The 16,703-nt window shown below is 35.4% G+C and overlaps 1 protein-coding gene across 1 annotated transcript; it reads left to right on the forward strand.

The window, feature by feature from the left end:
• The first annotated feature begins 709 nt into the window (after positions 1 to 709).
• Positions 710 to 14,417, forward strand: LOC138700416 (protein takeout-like). Its single transcript, XM_069827034.1, has 5 exons — positions 710 to 737; positions 1,491 to 1,638; positions 6,828 to 6,961; positions 10,479 to 10,628; positions 13,464 to 14,417. The coding sequence occupies exons 1-5, from the start codon at positions 710 to 712 to the stop codon at positions 13,622 to 13,624; spliced, it is 621 nt and encodes a 206-aa protein (XP_069683135.1). The 3' UTR covers positions 13,625 to 14,417.
• Positions 14,418 to 16,703: the final 2,286 nt, after the last annotated feature.

Consider the following 16,703-nt stretch of genomic DNA (forward strand, 5'->3'; position numbering starts at 1 on the left):
CTTCGACTGAGAGGCGCCGGAATTCTCACCCTCTTCTGCACTGCAGCCCGGAGAGTGGCTGGATCCGGTGTTAACATGAGGGGGAGATGGCTGCTAGGGACCTGCGTTGACGATTTTCAAGTAAAACTTGAAAACGCGAGACCTAAAAAATCCGCACGGGCAAGAAAGAATTGACATACACACAACAAGATTAACTCGCGATATGACCAAAGATGTTAAGCGAGTATAAATAACAGCGATTAGAGGGGGGGGGGAATCTGTACAAAGCAATTTTTAGCTTCAGAACACTTGTCAATTAAAGAAACGATACTTCTGAATAGTTTATTCTTTATTTGTAACATTGTTTTACCCTTAAAACTAATGAAAACATGTATTTTACTAACAACTTCAAATTAGCGTAACTCTGAAAATATTGAGATTAGAACACATGTTTATATGACACTTTTGCTCAGAATGTCTTCGGAAATACGCTCCGTAAGTGACGGTAAATCCGCGTGAATTACCCTGTATATACACTGTAATGTAGGCCTATATATAATATGTAGTATATACTAATAATAAAACTATAACCTAAATTTTTCTGGAAATTTTCGCTTTTACAGAAAATAATTTGTGTTAACATGTATTATTAACTGACCTGAGACCGAAAATCACACTTTTGAAAATTTTTGTTTGTATGTCTGTGTGTTTGGAACCTTTTCACACGATAATGGCTGACCCGACTTCTACGAAAACTGGTATGTAAATTAAGTTGCGTTAAGTTTATCAAAGGTCTCTCTTTGTTAAGAACACCATTTAACACATCTAAATAGAACAATTCTGCATAAAAAACATTATTTACAACAGCCATATTGTTTTAAGTCCCGAGTTAAACATTTAACCCAACTGAATGTGGATGTTAACTTAACCCAAAGTTTAACCCCATGTTAAAACTAACTTCCGTTGATGAAATAGAATTTTATCCAAATGTAGAGCTAAAACTGTATAACACGAGGTTAAGTTGTAACCCTTGATGATGAAACCGGGCCTGAACATACTAAAGCTTCGTCTATTCCAATATAGCACTAATGTTACATTGAAATTAGGAATACGGTATTCTACGGGTACTCAAATATGGAACTAGAATGGTAAAAGTCCTCGCGAATTTCTACATAAATTATTTAATAAATAATTCGCATTCTCCTAACAACTTAAATTCCAGTAAAAGCTCTAAACAATGTGAGAAGTTTACCTCAGTGTGCCCCTACCTATGAGCTCTATACTGAATAAATAGGCGAAAACTTACAAAATGAGCTAATAATGCAGGGTACATATCGCTGTACAGACGAGGTATACCAACATAAATAAAATTTTCACTATCAGAGTTACAGAGAACGTATTTTTCTTATGTAACAAATTCCTTGCTGCATCAAATAAATGTCGGTTGATACAGAAATTATATTTTTTGTCCAACGAGAGGTAGTGACGTATATGTTTTTTTTTTCTTTCAGGTGTAAGAAAGTTAAACTTACCCCCACTCGACCCCTTAGAGATCAAAGAACTAAAACTGTCGCATGGACAGGGAAGGGGACAACTGAATCTGACTCTGAGAGACGTCAAGCTGCAAGGGTTGAAGGATGCGTACATGCTGAACTTCTCGTAAGTCAAAGTGATAAATTATAACCCATTAAGTTCATGTCATAAAAACTGATAAATATGCATGCAAATATGTCCTTAAAAATGCAAATTATACTAACAAAAGTTCATTAATAAATGAAAAGAAACTAATTCCCGTAACCGCACGAATATCAATGAATGTAAACTTACATTATTCTTTCGAGGTTGAAGCATAGGTGGTTCAGGGGTCTACAATCAGCAAAAAGTTCACAACCAACACGTGGCTAAGATATCTCATTCAGAAACTGCATTTGTTGTCCTCCAAAGATGTGTTTATATAGTGAAAAAATTCTTTCTACGTCACACACGGTTATTGGGGATATTATTTGGATAGATTCATACAAGAGACTAACCAGAAAAAATCAAATTTTAGAGATATTTAGCTGGAATTAAACAATCACAGCATCAGTTTTGTCCAAATTCAAATGACTGTGCATGCGAGAAAATTAAATAACCTCAATACCAAACAGGACTTTATTTACCATTACAATAAATAAGCCATAACAAACTGTGTTGATATGTTATAGCAGAATATCAAATGGGGGGAAAAGCAAGTGAGTAAGACCTAAAACTTAATGTTGATAGTGAAATATAAGACACCATTTGTTCAGTTATTATTTTAAGAGAGTTTCAATTATTTGGCATCAAATGACACCAAAATATCATTCCTATAAAACTAAATGTAGGTATGCAACAATGATAATTTTGGTTTTGAATATTTTGCGGTGAAAAATGTGTTAAGTTGGGACTAAATTTTGGAATCTCGCTTCGAATGAAGAGAAAATATGTTGCATGCCCTTCATTACTTCCCCTAACATAATCCATACTCTCCGTTTGCAAATCGAAACAAAATTCAAACATTCAAACCAACATAACTGTAATTTTATTCCAGAAACTGGGTGATGTACTGTACAAGCTTAGACAAAAAAATGACCGGCTGCCGTATGCTAAGTCGCTTTCGGAAAACTTCTCTGATTACATAAGAGCTTCGGCTTACACGTGAACGGATTTTTTCCTATTTTTTTTTTTTTCATTATTTTGACATTTTTTCTTTTTCAAATTGCACACTTGCCTCGAATCCCTGTTCTAAGGTTAACGTAGATGTGTAGTAAAAGAAAGGTTAGGAGTTCAAATCTTTTTCCATTTTTTGTTTGTTATGTCCTCTGTCTCTTTATAGATCGTGTTATAAATGATTTCCAACAAAATGGAGTAAATCAGACAAAACATATGAGCCGTTGAGAGCAGAAGTGGTGTAAGTCAAGTCAATTTTGACTTACACCACTTTTGCTCTGAACGGCTCAAATAAATAATATACAAAATACAATTCCTACTTTTTCTTTGTTTTCTCTCTCTCTCTCTCTCTGTCTGTCTCTCTCTCTCTCTCTCTCTCTCTCTCTGTTCTTCGTATATACATTTACAGGCAAAATATATATTCATGTCATTTAAATTTGTATAATAACGACCGAATCATTAGCCTAATTTATATGAGCCGTTCAGAGCAAAAGTGGTGTAAGTCAACTTTGACTTACACCACTTCTGCTCTGAACGGCTCATATATATAACCCCTATTTTAATAGTTATAATTACGACAGATTTTTCCACGTGTGAATCAGATGTTGTCCGCAGCTAGAATTAATAGATATTCATGCATGCTACACGATATCGGTGTTTTTTGTGTCTAATAGGCTACTGTAGGTGCAGCTGTATACCTCATACTGCGCACATTTTTTCGTTTGTTCTTGTATAAAAAAAATATCACTGCTATGATGGAAGATCTCTTTATTTTCTTGTAGCATAATCCTCTACCGTCTATAGGTTTCAATTTAGTGACAGCCCTCATTATTTAACCACAGTCTAGTATATATGCATACCGTCTATACATACAGTCACGAAGCTTGAGTTTCGAGGGTGCTAGGAACAATAGACTGTGCAGGTACTGTTTCGCATTGTCTGTGATAAGGCGATATTAGCGATCCTAGTGGTTAGCAACTATCTATGGATGCATATTTACTACGTATTGTGCTTCGTGACTGTATATACTAGACTGTGACTTAACGCTAGTCCTTGAATGACGCTTTAGAACATTACGCTACACAAAGTGGAAATATACATAGTATGTACATGTAATTGTGCTCCTTTTCTATAAATAGGCTAATCAAAGTAATACATTGTTTGTCCCACTAGACAGAATAGACAGCACTATCTTCCCTACAGATGGTTACAGCTAGACTTTTTAGGGATTGAACTCTTCTGATTTTTCCATACCTTGCTTTGAATTTTTGTCTCTGGATTTTAGTGATGTTTTTTTTTATTTTTTTTTTTATTTTAGTTGGTTATTTAACGACGCTTTATCAACTACTATGTTATTTAGCGTCGATGAGATTGGTGATAGCGAGATGATATTTGGCGAGGTGAGGTCGAGGATTCGCCATAGATTACCTTGCATTCACATTACGGTTGGGGGAAACCTCGAAAAAAGCCCAACAGGTAATCAGCCCAAGCGGGGATCGAACCAGTACCTAAACGCAACTTCAGACCGGAAGGCAAGCGCTTTAACCGACTGAGTCACGCCGGTGGCTTAGTGGTGAATCCCAAGACTCAATTATAGTCCTCAAGAAAATTTTCAAGAAAATTTCGCTTTTCGTCTTGACATAGCACAACTAGAGATCGTCTTTGTGATCCTGTTAACATTCAAGGCATCCAGCATGCAGTTAATCTTTTCATTACTAATTATTTTGTTAAAATGTGTATCATGACCTAAGGTATGTGAAGTCTGATTCCTTTACTTTATCTCTAATTATTCTAATCACTCTTTGTTCTTGCATTAATAAATCACACACGTAATCGATTTTTTCATTGTGACAACTACGTAGAGAACTTCACCGCAGTCTAGTATATACAGTCGCGAAGCTCAATACGTAGTAAATATGCAAACATTAGATAGTTGCTCACCACTAGGATCGCTAATATCGCCTCATTACAGGCAATGCAAAATAGTACCGTCACAGTCTATTGTTTCTAGCACCCTCAAAACTCAACCTTCATGACTGTATATAGTAGACTGTGACTTCACCATGATCAACTTAACAACATCTTTTTCCAGATTTAAATTTGCGAAATCACCGTTTTACAATGTTATACCCTCGTAACTAAGAAACTATAGATTACCGTAAAGTCTATGTAATATCAGGATGAATTTCAAACTGAGTCATAGCATAATTTTCCTTTTCTGGTAGTTAGTTACAGTTCTCTGCTCCACGCGCTCCATTTTTAAACAAACTCGACATCGATCATTCAAACAGGTACTATGACGCAACGTGAACAGGTTCAGGCTTGAATCAACCATCGTGCACTCTGCTTAATAATAATAGTAATAATAATAATAGTTTTATTTTCCTGGCAGAGTTAAGGCCATCAGGCCTTTTCTTCCACTCAACCAGGATCAAATCACATACAGAAAAAATACATACCGGTATACAAATATGAACTTAAAAATAATAATAAACATAATTAAGTAGAAAAGAGAGATTGAATACATATACACAATCAATATTAACTTTGAAATAACAATAATAAAAAAATATATATGTAATAAAAAAAGAGACTGAATACATAATCACAAACAGAAAAATACATTCTAGTATACAAGTATTAAGTTAAAAGAAGAAGAAAAAAAAAGAATTAGTACATATGAATATAATCTCACAACTAAAGGAATAGTACAATTTGTATGATCAGCACAGCACGTGTTACATTGAGACAATGACAATTACCTAGATATTAGTGTTAATGGAAAAATAAAGTAATGACTGTGTAAAATAATAATAATAATAATAATAATAATAATAATAATAATAATAATAATAATAATAAATAAAAATTATACCTAAAATCTAGTTCTGTGCATTTAAAATATTTCTAAACAACCTAATTTTAAACAACTGGGGACTAAGACTACCCCTGATTTCCAGCGGCAGCGAATTCCATGAGCGAGCGATGGCTATTGAGAAAGAACTTGAGTACAGAGATGTCTGATGACGTGGTATTGATAGCAACAGATTGTGCTGTGAACGTGTATTACGATTATGATGTGAAGCTAGGAGAGTAAACCGAGAGGCAAGGTAGTTGGGTGTGGAATCATGTATAATTCGATATAGCAGGCAAAGAGAACGTACTAATCGTCGATCTTGCAAGCGGAGCCAGGAGAGTCGTAGAAAATATTCCGATATATGATCATGTCGGCGGATATTGAAAATAAATCGGACGCAGACATTATGTACACGTTGAAGTTTTTGAGAAAGTTCAGCACTTAGGTCACTATATAAAACATCACAATAGTCAAAGTGAGGCATTACAAGGGTCTGTACTAGAATTTGTTTTAGTTTAGTAGGAAGGAAATTTTTCAGGCGTTTCAAAGAATGCATGATAGAGAAAACTTTTCTACAGATATATCTGATTTGCATATTCCAGTTCATATTAGAGTCGAAATAGATGCCGAGGTTTTTTACAGTAGCACTGAAAAGAATTATTTTGTTGTTGAGAGAGACAGGCTGAAGGGTGCTCATAGTAATAGAGAATAAAAGCCTTTGCTGTCCCAAGAGAATGGCTTGGGTTTTATCTGGATTGATATTTAGCCCAAATTTTCTTGCCCAATTATTAATTGACAAAAGATCGTCATTGAGGCTCGACAAACGTTCGTTAAGAGTATCAGGCCGAGAGTGTATATATACTTGAAGGTCGTCCGCATACAAATGATATCGGCAGTGCTCCAGAACTGAAGAAATGTCATTAATATATAGAGTGAAAAGCAAAGTACAGACCCCTGAGGGACACCTGCTCTCACGTGTCGCCAAGAAGAAGAACGATTATCATGATATACACATTGCTGGCGGTCGCGAAGGTAGGAGTCCATCCATGTGACTGCACTCTCAGAAAGATGCTTACACTCTGTATTAAATAATGTGCAAGAGATTGAATACTCGCTGCAATCCAGACCTGCGAAGCAGATCTGAAAACGATAGACCTACCATAAAATCACACGCAGCAAAGATATTCATGGATTATTATATGTTAATTTGAAGCCCTAGTCAGTATCACGTTTCCACGAATTCCCCCCCCCACCCCAAGATGAAAATGTCTAGAACTTACGATTCAAAACAATATCGTTTCAGACATGACATCAATAAGAGTCTTGCTTCATTCCTGCTTACCGTGCCTCAATTGAAGTTGTTGGGTACCTACAACATATTAGGACACATCCTTCTGCTGCCAATAAAAGGGACAGGGAACATCAACATCACTCTGGGTAAGAGCACTGCACATAGATTACATAAGGTTAGTTACAAATGAAGCATATTTATTTATTTATTTATTTATTTATTCATTCATTCATTCATTCATTCATTCATTTATTCATTCATTCATTTATTCATTTATTTATTTATTTATATATTTATTTATTGTTGCTTTAACTTATAACAAACGTCATATCGCGACACGAAATAATTTTAACAATAACATAACATTTTCAGCAAGTTACAATAAACATTACACAATTTTTATCAAACAATCCAATTAACTTGAAAAAATTTTTGACACTATTGCAGTAAGAAGGTTCACCAAGAGATCTTGCTATATCGTTATAGATTTTTAGTTGTTGTTGTAACTGATTGCATTGGGGACAGTCCTGGATGATGTGCTTCACAGAAAGAGTTTCACTGCAAGTGTTACAAACTGGAGGAGGTTTCTTCTTTAATAAATATCCATGTGTGAGCTTGGTATGTCCAATACGTAGTCGGTTGATGAAAACTTGATTCCTGCGTGACAGATGTTTAGTTGGATAGGATAAACTGGAAGCAGTTCTAATTTTCCTGAGTCTGCTAGAGATGTTTGAAGCCAATTGGAGTACCATAGATCATTTAACTTTGTTTTAAGGTGAGAGGCTATATCACTATTCCAAGTGCCAATGTCCATATCCTGTATAGGAAGACGAGTTTCTTCTTTCGCTGCCATTCGGCCTGTTCATTTCCATGCAGACCTTGATGGCAAGGAATCCAGATTACGATAATTTGCTTTGACTGATTGTAGATCTCAGTGTAATAATGTTGAATTTCGTTGATCAGTGGAGGTTTAGAGAATGAGTTACGTAGGACTTTTATGGCAGATTGAGAATCCGTAAAGAGCAGATACCGATCGCTATCAGGATGTTTCAGTACATTCTCAAAGGCCTTTATAATTGCATATAGTTCAGAAGAGTAAACTGTATAAAATGTTGGTAATGTACGTAGCATGATGTGAGTAGGATAAACTATTGCACATGCAGTGCCGTCTTCAGTTTTGGAACCATTCGTATAAATATGAAGATAATTTGGATATTTTCCACAGATTTACGCCACAGCATAGGATATTCATCTACATAACATTAATACGAATCCATGTCTTGTGTTCAGTTACTCGTCGCTGATCAACAGTGACAGTGATATAAACAGTTATTCACAAATATATCAGCTATTACTGACATTATTCTTCGAGGGACGAGTAATAAATTTTAGTGGGGAATGGGAGTCTCACGAAAACAAAAAAATGTGTTAACTTTGAACTAATTACAAAGATACAAAAAAATATTGAAGTACTAAAGTGCTTCACATTACAGAATATCGATATCCAAATAGATACTACAAAAGGACTACTTGGGCACTTTTTTCAAAACGAATATTTCAATAATTCTGATACCAGCGGGAAAATACTTGTCTTATGTCATTCACATATATGAAGCCAGGTGTGTAGACCAATTTACAGACAGAGTCGTTGCCCATAGTGCGGCATAGGAGGCTGATCTACGCTATAACCGCGATGAGATGAGATGATTATGGAGATTTGTTGGGATGCCACAGGGAAAACAAAGCCCATGGAAAAGCCCAAGCTTGCCCAACACAAGTTATAAGTCGCGGGTAAACCGGGGATCGAACTCGGATCCACGGGATTATAAGTCCGAACTCTAGCCATTAAACTACAGTGGCGGCTATACCAAAAAAAAACTGTGTACTGCGATTACTCCACAACTATTGGACAGATTCTGTTCAATCAGTTTCGGAGTCAATTCGTCTGGGAATAATGTTAATGTAACTAATTAACTTAATAAGAATTTATTGCAAGAATTAACACATAACGGCGAACTAATGAAAATAAGATAGGCTACAATCTTTTTCATTATTATGTTTCTTATCTAAACTCGACTGATGCAACATGTGATATAGAGATATGTAGAAAATATTTATCTACAAAGGTTTGTCTCAGAAATTTTTATATATTAAACATCCATTGTAAATTGGCCGGTGTTGATTCCACGAACTAGTAGAGTGCGTCATACCCCCTTCCAGAATGCACTGATCTCCTCAATGCTCAAACTTTCTAATCGCTTATGATGTCTTATATACAACGACAGTGGTGACATCAGCGCTCAGGTGTCATGTAACATTGAATGCATAATAGGTACCTTATTACATAGTGTCTATGAAAACTTTTCCAGACAAGAAAGAAATATCGTTCAGATATATATATATATATAATTTTGTTAACCAACCTAATAGAAACAAACCAAAACAAATACTTCATATTTTACAAAAAGATTGTTCTGCGTTGGTGATGAAAGCGTCTGAGATGAACAACATTTCCAAGGTCACACGATAACTTGTAGTAGTGGCAGTTGTGCCAACCTAGAGGCTTACAGGTCTTGATTGAGAAATTTCCCTTCAACAAACTCATTACCTACTGGCACGTATAATGCTCTCACTAAGAAATCCTTGAAATAAAATTGGGTCCATTGTGGAAAAACTGTACGTGATACAAGAAAATCAAGAACAGTTCTGGAATCAGCATAAAAAAGTAAGCTAATACCACATATTAGTTTTCAGTCATCTATTATCATGCAGACTATTGTTATTAATATATATTAAGTATTGCAAGGCTTCCAAAGTTACACCTTAGGTTGAAAAGGGTTTCGTGGTGAAAAAAGTTTGAGAAGCATTAACACAGATGATAGAGTTTACGGATGTGTACACACGACAACCGTGATCGTGATTAGGTCGTTAATCTTGAGTAGAGACTGTAATCTACCACTGGTATTAGTGTTTAGTTACAGGAATTGACGAGGACATAATTTGTTTTGTCATGGGATAGCATTCTCTCGTCGATGACTGATCTTACACCATAGCTGACGAAAGGAATCCTGAAAAGGAGGATGTGTTGAACGTAGAGTAGCAGGCTATTAACTGCATATGCGGTACACAGGACCTCCCACTCCTCTCTGCTCTCGCTCTGCAAAGAAACAGCTCAGGAAGCGAAGAACGGACAGTACATGTTTAGCAAATCATAATTATTTTAAAAACTGTAATTTCCTTTGTAGAAAAACAAATGAGACAAATCACTGATCTAACTCTTGATTGAACCTCTGGTCTAACACTAACAACTTTTCGTTTATGCCAAGAAGATGTAGCTAATCAAACTGACAGTGACATTGCACATGAAGGGAAACCATTCCATGTACTAAATACCTATATTTTTTTGATTCGTTAAGAAATATGCTACTTTTCTGTTCTCAAAGTGATGCAAAATTTTAAAATATACACACACCATGGTTCATTACTTCGGCAATATTTCAAAAGACGAATACCAATATACCCTCGCTTGTGAGCTTATGATTTAAAAACAATCATTGTACTAGAACAATTGTTTTTAGTGCTAAACAGAATGTTTTAATTCTCTAAAGAAGTGCAAATTTAAAAAAGATTTATACCTAGATAAGTACTCTTTTTCTCCAACAGTCGATACAAAATGCATGGTGTCGTACCATTTCACGATAGAGAAGATTAATGGAGTAGACCATGCATTGCTGACTTCAGCGATAATCCACCTGGACCCAAAGAGGATGTACATCTACCTCGAGAACCTCTTCAACGGCAACAAGCATCTCGGTAAGACAAACTTTCCCTCAGTTTCCGGGATATCAATTATGCATTTTGAAGTCAGGTGGATAACAGTTACACGCACATCATCCAGGGTCAATGGAAGTAGGTAGTTTGATACTACAGAGGTAGTAATGTAATATATATCAAGCTCTGTTCTCCTTACACCACTGGTAAAGGACCGGTGTAGACCGTGGCATTTCTAGAAGTTTACAAATCTCGTTTTCACCTGAAATTGAACCCAGGACATTTCTGTCCTTACTGGATATCCTCAAATGATGCTGATATTACTGTGCTATCGTTTGTAAAGGAAATTAATTTTAAAGCTTGCTTTTTGCTTTCTTCCGATCTCATATGCATGGTATCTTATCTCGGTGGATGACTACGGTTAGCTCACTCTGAGCCCCACTTACGATAACAGATGGAACGGTCACTGTACATTTTAGATAATAGGCCGGACAATCAAGGTACCGTTACGACAAGAAGTCAGTAGGAGTCCCCCACTGACGTCATGACTTCATGACGTTCTTCCATTAACGACATCAGTGAACAATCAGAATACATTGTGTCATTAATGGACTTTAAACAGGTCCAAGGATTTATAAAGGCGAGAGAACCGTCTTATGTTCGCTTATCTTTCCCGGTCAAATTGTACATATTGTATCTATACTCTGTTTTTCTTCCAGTAAATACAGAGTGGACCGCTTGAATGTACCTAATTTCAATTGCATTGACTGGTAAACGGTTGAAGATAGAAACCTACAGTAACGTTTATATGAAAGGAAAACTCAACAAGTTTCGACATGCACATCACCATATCTCTACGTGAGCTCCAGCTATCACTGTGACGATATCGGGGCGATGAACGATTTCTTGACAAGCACGTTGGAGCATATCTTCTGGAATGCTCTCAATAGCCTCTATGATGCGCTCCCGAAGGCCTCTGACTGGGGTGGCGTACACTTTACCTTTGACGTAGCCCCAGAGAAAGAAATCGAGCGGTGTTAAATCAGGATCAGCGCCGAGACGGTCTAGCATCGTATTGGCGAATTCCACTCGTTTGGGTTTGTCATCCGGCTCCAGATGTTGCATTAACTGCACTTTGTTGCGTACAGTTTGAGACGTTTGTGGACAATTCGTTGCAATGTTGATTTTGGTACTTGAAGTTCCCGCGAAGCTCTTCTTAATTACTTCCGCGGGCTTTGCTCACACGCGGCTTGAACATATGCAACCATTTCGTCGAATGTTCTACGACTACCACCATGCTTCTTCAACACCGATCCTGTAGCTAAAAATGTATCGTGCCACTTCTTAATGCTTTTTAGCAATTGGAGCATCATGGTTAAACACTCGCCGATACTCCCATTGAACTCTAGCAATTGATTTAAACTCCGCATACAACACAGTATGCGCTTTCATCTGCGGTGTCGCCATTTTGACAATCGATACAATCTACGAAAGAAACCGTGTCTGCGCACCATCTACCGACAGGATTCGAAACTTGTTGAATTTTCCTTTCATATAAACGTTACCGTAAGGTTCTATCTTCAACCATTCACCAGTTACATACAATTGAAATTAGGTACATTCGACGGTCCAGCCTGTATTTCTACATTAATTGAGGATATAGTTCTTCAACGAACCCTTATCTCACGACAACCGTGGTGTTCGATGACACGCCATCTTCTTAGCATGCCTCACAAATCACTTTTTGTATTTCTCTTCAAGCAGCACTACTCCTCATTGTGCAACTTTAATTCAGTCATGTAACAGAGCAACTTATTTAAATAACTTTCCTTTCACATTTAATTATCTTTCACTGTGACGATTATTTTCTTTCCTCATATTTCTCTCAAAATAATTTACTTTCCCAACAACAACTGATGAACACCAAAAATTACTATGATGCCGTAGAACATCCGTTTTCATGAAAACAGAGTAGACTTTTTTCATTGACCTATTACCAAAAACGTGGTTTTTGGCGTATTTCCCTAATACTCCATCTATTCATATGCAGTGATTCCTCCTGAAGTATTGGCTGGATTTTGTACACTCTTCAACCTATTCAATAGGGAATTAAATATAACAATTTTAGAGCAAAATTAATATTTTCTTCATGATAAATCGGCTCTCATAGTTCAGTTCAGGATTTTGTGTCCTTCATAAGAACACGCAATAAATGCAACAATATTGTTTTTAGAGCTCACATGTCCCTACACGAATATTTTTGTAAAATCTTCAAGTATATATAGAGTATTAGGACTCATACGTACCTGCAGGAATCAATATGTAAAATATTAGAGCTCACAGGTATCTACTCGAATAAATCTGTAAAGTATTAGATCTCATATAACTACACGAATTAATCTGTAATTACGAATATATCTTTAAACTGTACCTGCACTAATCAATCTGTAAAGTATTAGGGCTCACAGGTACAAAACAAACCGATTGAATATGTAAACCAATCAAGATTATCAAAATTAACAGTGGAAAATTCTCCAAATATATGGAGGACCCAGGACCCACCAATGAAGAAACATATGGATGAATAAAGCCAGAAGCAGTCAACAGTGGCCTATGTCCTTGAAAGCTTAATGATAATGATTTTACTTTCCTGTTGACACAAACGCAAAAATCCCTCAATTATAAATTTTCATATCCATGAATTGCACCACTGTGATGTTCATATTTGTTGAGAGTAAGAAACATTATTATTCCTTCTTGTTGTGACTCAGGGGATTTGTTTTGAAATAGAAACAGCAGAAGTAGATGTTCACTGCTTTAGTCTCATAGCCTTTCATTTTCAAACTGTTAAGTGAGTTAAGTATTTATTGGTTGCAGATGACGAAATGAACAAAATTCTGAACGAGAACTGGAAGGAAGTCTTCGACGAGATCACGCCACAGATAATTGCATCATTCGCAGAAGTGTTTACAGAAATGCTGAATGATGTTTCTAAACAAATCCCGATTGATGTATTAATTCCAGAAACTCTGTCATAACTGCTCCAAATCGATATACAATGCAATCTATACTTTACCTGACATTTCACTAATTAAAGTGAAATATGGTAACCGGAGAATTTACAGAGGAAGTCTATGCATGTTAAATTTCTCTTTTAATTTTAAAGTAACATTTCAATATCTGTTGCAGTTTCTATTACATACTACACAATGGCAAAATTTTCAATATTCTAAATATAATTTATAATGTGATGATCGAGCATTTCAGGGAATGATAGTTAAATATTTACTTCCTATAAATATTTTTATTAAGTTTTATTTTTCAGACTATTTCATAATGATCACACGAAAAATCAAAGAGTATTAAGTTTTGCATTAACTAATGCTTGGTGTTAAGACAGGAACTTGGACAGTGTCTCATCATAATAACACGACTAACTATAATGTGTATTTTGTTCCATTGGACTATTGCATTCTATGACCGGATAGTACTTTCAAACGCAGCAGAATATAAACTAGCGGATATTTCAAATATGGTATCTACTGAGCAAATTGAAGTCCTGAGCCCTATTTCATAAAGCTAATAGTCTTGTAATGCCAGTGTTTGACTTGTTATCTTGTCTAGTTTTAACTGGATACTATTTAATTAATATTAACGAGGTTTGGTGAAATTGGCCAACAATTAGAAATATTAAACCACACATTAATGAAATAATTTGATATTCAAACACACACTATTGACATCATTTTACTTACTTTTTCATTGTTTGAAGTTTGAACACACACACAGATATATATATATATATATATATATATATATATATATATATATATATATATATATATATATATTCACATTTATACTTGACACTGGGCATAAGTACTACCAGCAGTGGCTCATTAACAGTGGTACGCGCATCATAGGTTGAGGAACGCTGATTTACATTATTAACTTATTTTTTGTAGCTTTGTCACTTTTATGAAACAAGCCCCAGAACTTATCACAGATCTCTCTCAGAATGTTGATCACTTATAACATCAGAAAGAAAGTACATCTATATTTATTTGGCTATCTTTTTTGTTATCTGTCAAACATCTCCTACACCAATACAGAATAAGTCTGTTAAATTCCAATACATTACAATTCCAATAATTCCGCCTAGGAAGTTAGCGCGGAAAAAAATACGTTCGCAAGGTAGAAAGATAATAGACGTCCGGATTTCGCGGGACATAGGAGTGTGTCTTACGTCTGGCCAGGCATTGTAGAAAATCAGAAATTGTCCTGCTTTTCTTTCTTGCCAATTCTCTGTAGACCAGAGAGAAAATCCGTATTCATCTGGGATACACTAGAGGAATTATGTTTGTAAAATTTAATTCAAGACAACTATGGTGTATGGATTTTTACATGTATTTACTAAATAGGAAAAACATTTCTTGCTTAAACAAGTTGGGTCATCGGAAAAGTATTAACAATCTGAAAATTAAACAAAGTAAAAGCTTATTTACAATCCGTACAATTTATTTAATTAATTCAATTCATGATAACACTTTCGTATCAATTTTATTGTACGAAGACTAACAAATTATCTTATATAACATACTGAAAAAACCGTCACGTCAAATATCCAGTTAGTCTATTATGTCCTGATTTTATGTGGAAAATCTTGTTTTTTTTTTTCCTGATAAAATGTCCTACTTTTAAATTTTTTCATCTGGTAACCCTAAATATTATATTTAAGTTCTGTAAAGAAGAAAAAAGGGTGATCTAGCTATTCCTCTGAAAAGTGCTGTGGAAAAAACAGCGAAAACAGTTGAAAAGAGGGAAAAATTGGTGAGTAATATAGGAAAAGAATGCGTGCGGGCACACAAATTGTAACACCCGACAAAAATCGGAAACGACAAAAGAAATGTGAACCAGGAGGGTTTGATAAGTGTGTCATCGGTAGAATATCATGCAGACTTTAAGGAAAACCCAACAGTGAAAAAACGATTATTCTCTCCTACGATTATATATTCGATTAAGTTCACGCTCCAAGTTATTCATAAATGTCTCGGGTAGGTAGGCTACTGCGTCTTTGCAGATTGTGTACATGCTCTCTCTCTTCCCCTCCACTCGCTGTTCTCGCCGTAAAACGCATATAAACATGATAGTGGTACTCTCGGAGAACAGCGGTATTCCTGTTTGTCCTAAGTAATATATAGATAGATAATGCGCAGGTTATCACCACTGGAAACGTAAGTCACGTGACTTTGGTCTGCTGCAGACGATTCTGTAACAATTTTGTACTGTCTTTATACGTGGATTCTTGCTTGTGATTCATTGATGAAGTGTATTCAAAGTAAGATAATAAGTTATTATGTTACTGGAAACGTAAGTCACGTGACTTTGGTCTGCTGCAGACGATTCTGTAACAATTTTGGACTGTCTTTATACGTGGATTCTTGCTTGTGATTCATTGATGAAGTGTATTCAAAGTAAGATAATAAGATATTATGTACTGATTATAGCCACAGTAATGGCGAACTATTGCTGTTGCTTTGAATGCAAAGAGAAATACCTGAAAAGAGGAAACATCGTTTCATTTTAAGTACCGCACACACGTAACCTCACTTGTAAATTTCACATTCAACACTTAGTTTTTACTTCTCGTATAACTTAAAAGTTTTATCATCATATTCTTCACTTGTATACTTTTTATAGGTGTTTTAGAAATTTGTTCCAGGATTTCCTTTTCTCTTCCATAATACTTATCCATAACTTTGATGATATTTTCTTTCAGTTCTAAATGTTTTTCACGCGTTTCTTCCAGTTAATCTTCCTTCATCCCTACTTTTCTTTAGTTCTTGTAATTTCTAAGTTCAAAATTAACATTATTGAGTATAGATATCTTCCATTTGTAAACCAAAAACAAAAATAAAACATTTAAACCAACACAACTGTAGTTTCATTCCCTAGACTGGGTGATGAATTCTAAGTGCCTATGTATCTCTGAACCAGCGCAGATTTTTTTTTATTGTACGAATGCATTTCCTGATTGAATTCCTCTTTTCAAGTAATATCAAAAGCCTTTTATAGTCCTACAAAAATACTGATGTTACGAGTTACTTAGTAGTGTTC

This window comes from Periplaneta americana, chromosome 5, assembly GCF_040183065.1.
Source record: "Periplaneta americana isolate PAMFEO1 chromosome 5, P.americana_PAMFEO1_priV1, whole genome shotgun sequence".
NCBI lineage: Eukaryota > Metazoa > Arthropoda > Insecta > Blattodea > Blattidae > Periplaneta > Periplaneta americana.

What these genes read in the sequence shown, in the direction of transcription:
- LOC138700416 (XM_069827034.1), top strand. Translation starts at nt 710, where the DNA reads ATGGCTGACCCGACTTCTACGAAAACTG. An exon ending in CCCGACTTCTACGAAAACTG is followed by an intron (nt 738 to 1,490) that starts GTATGTAAATTA and finishes TTTTTCTTTCAG; the next exon opens with GTGTAAGAAAGTTAAACTTA. An exon ending in CAACGGCAACAAGCATCTCG is followed by an intron (nt 10,629 to 13,463) that starts GTAAGACAAACT and finishes TATTGGTTGCAG; the next exon opens with ATGACGAAATGAACAAAATT.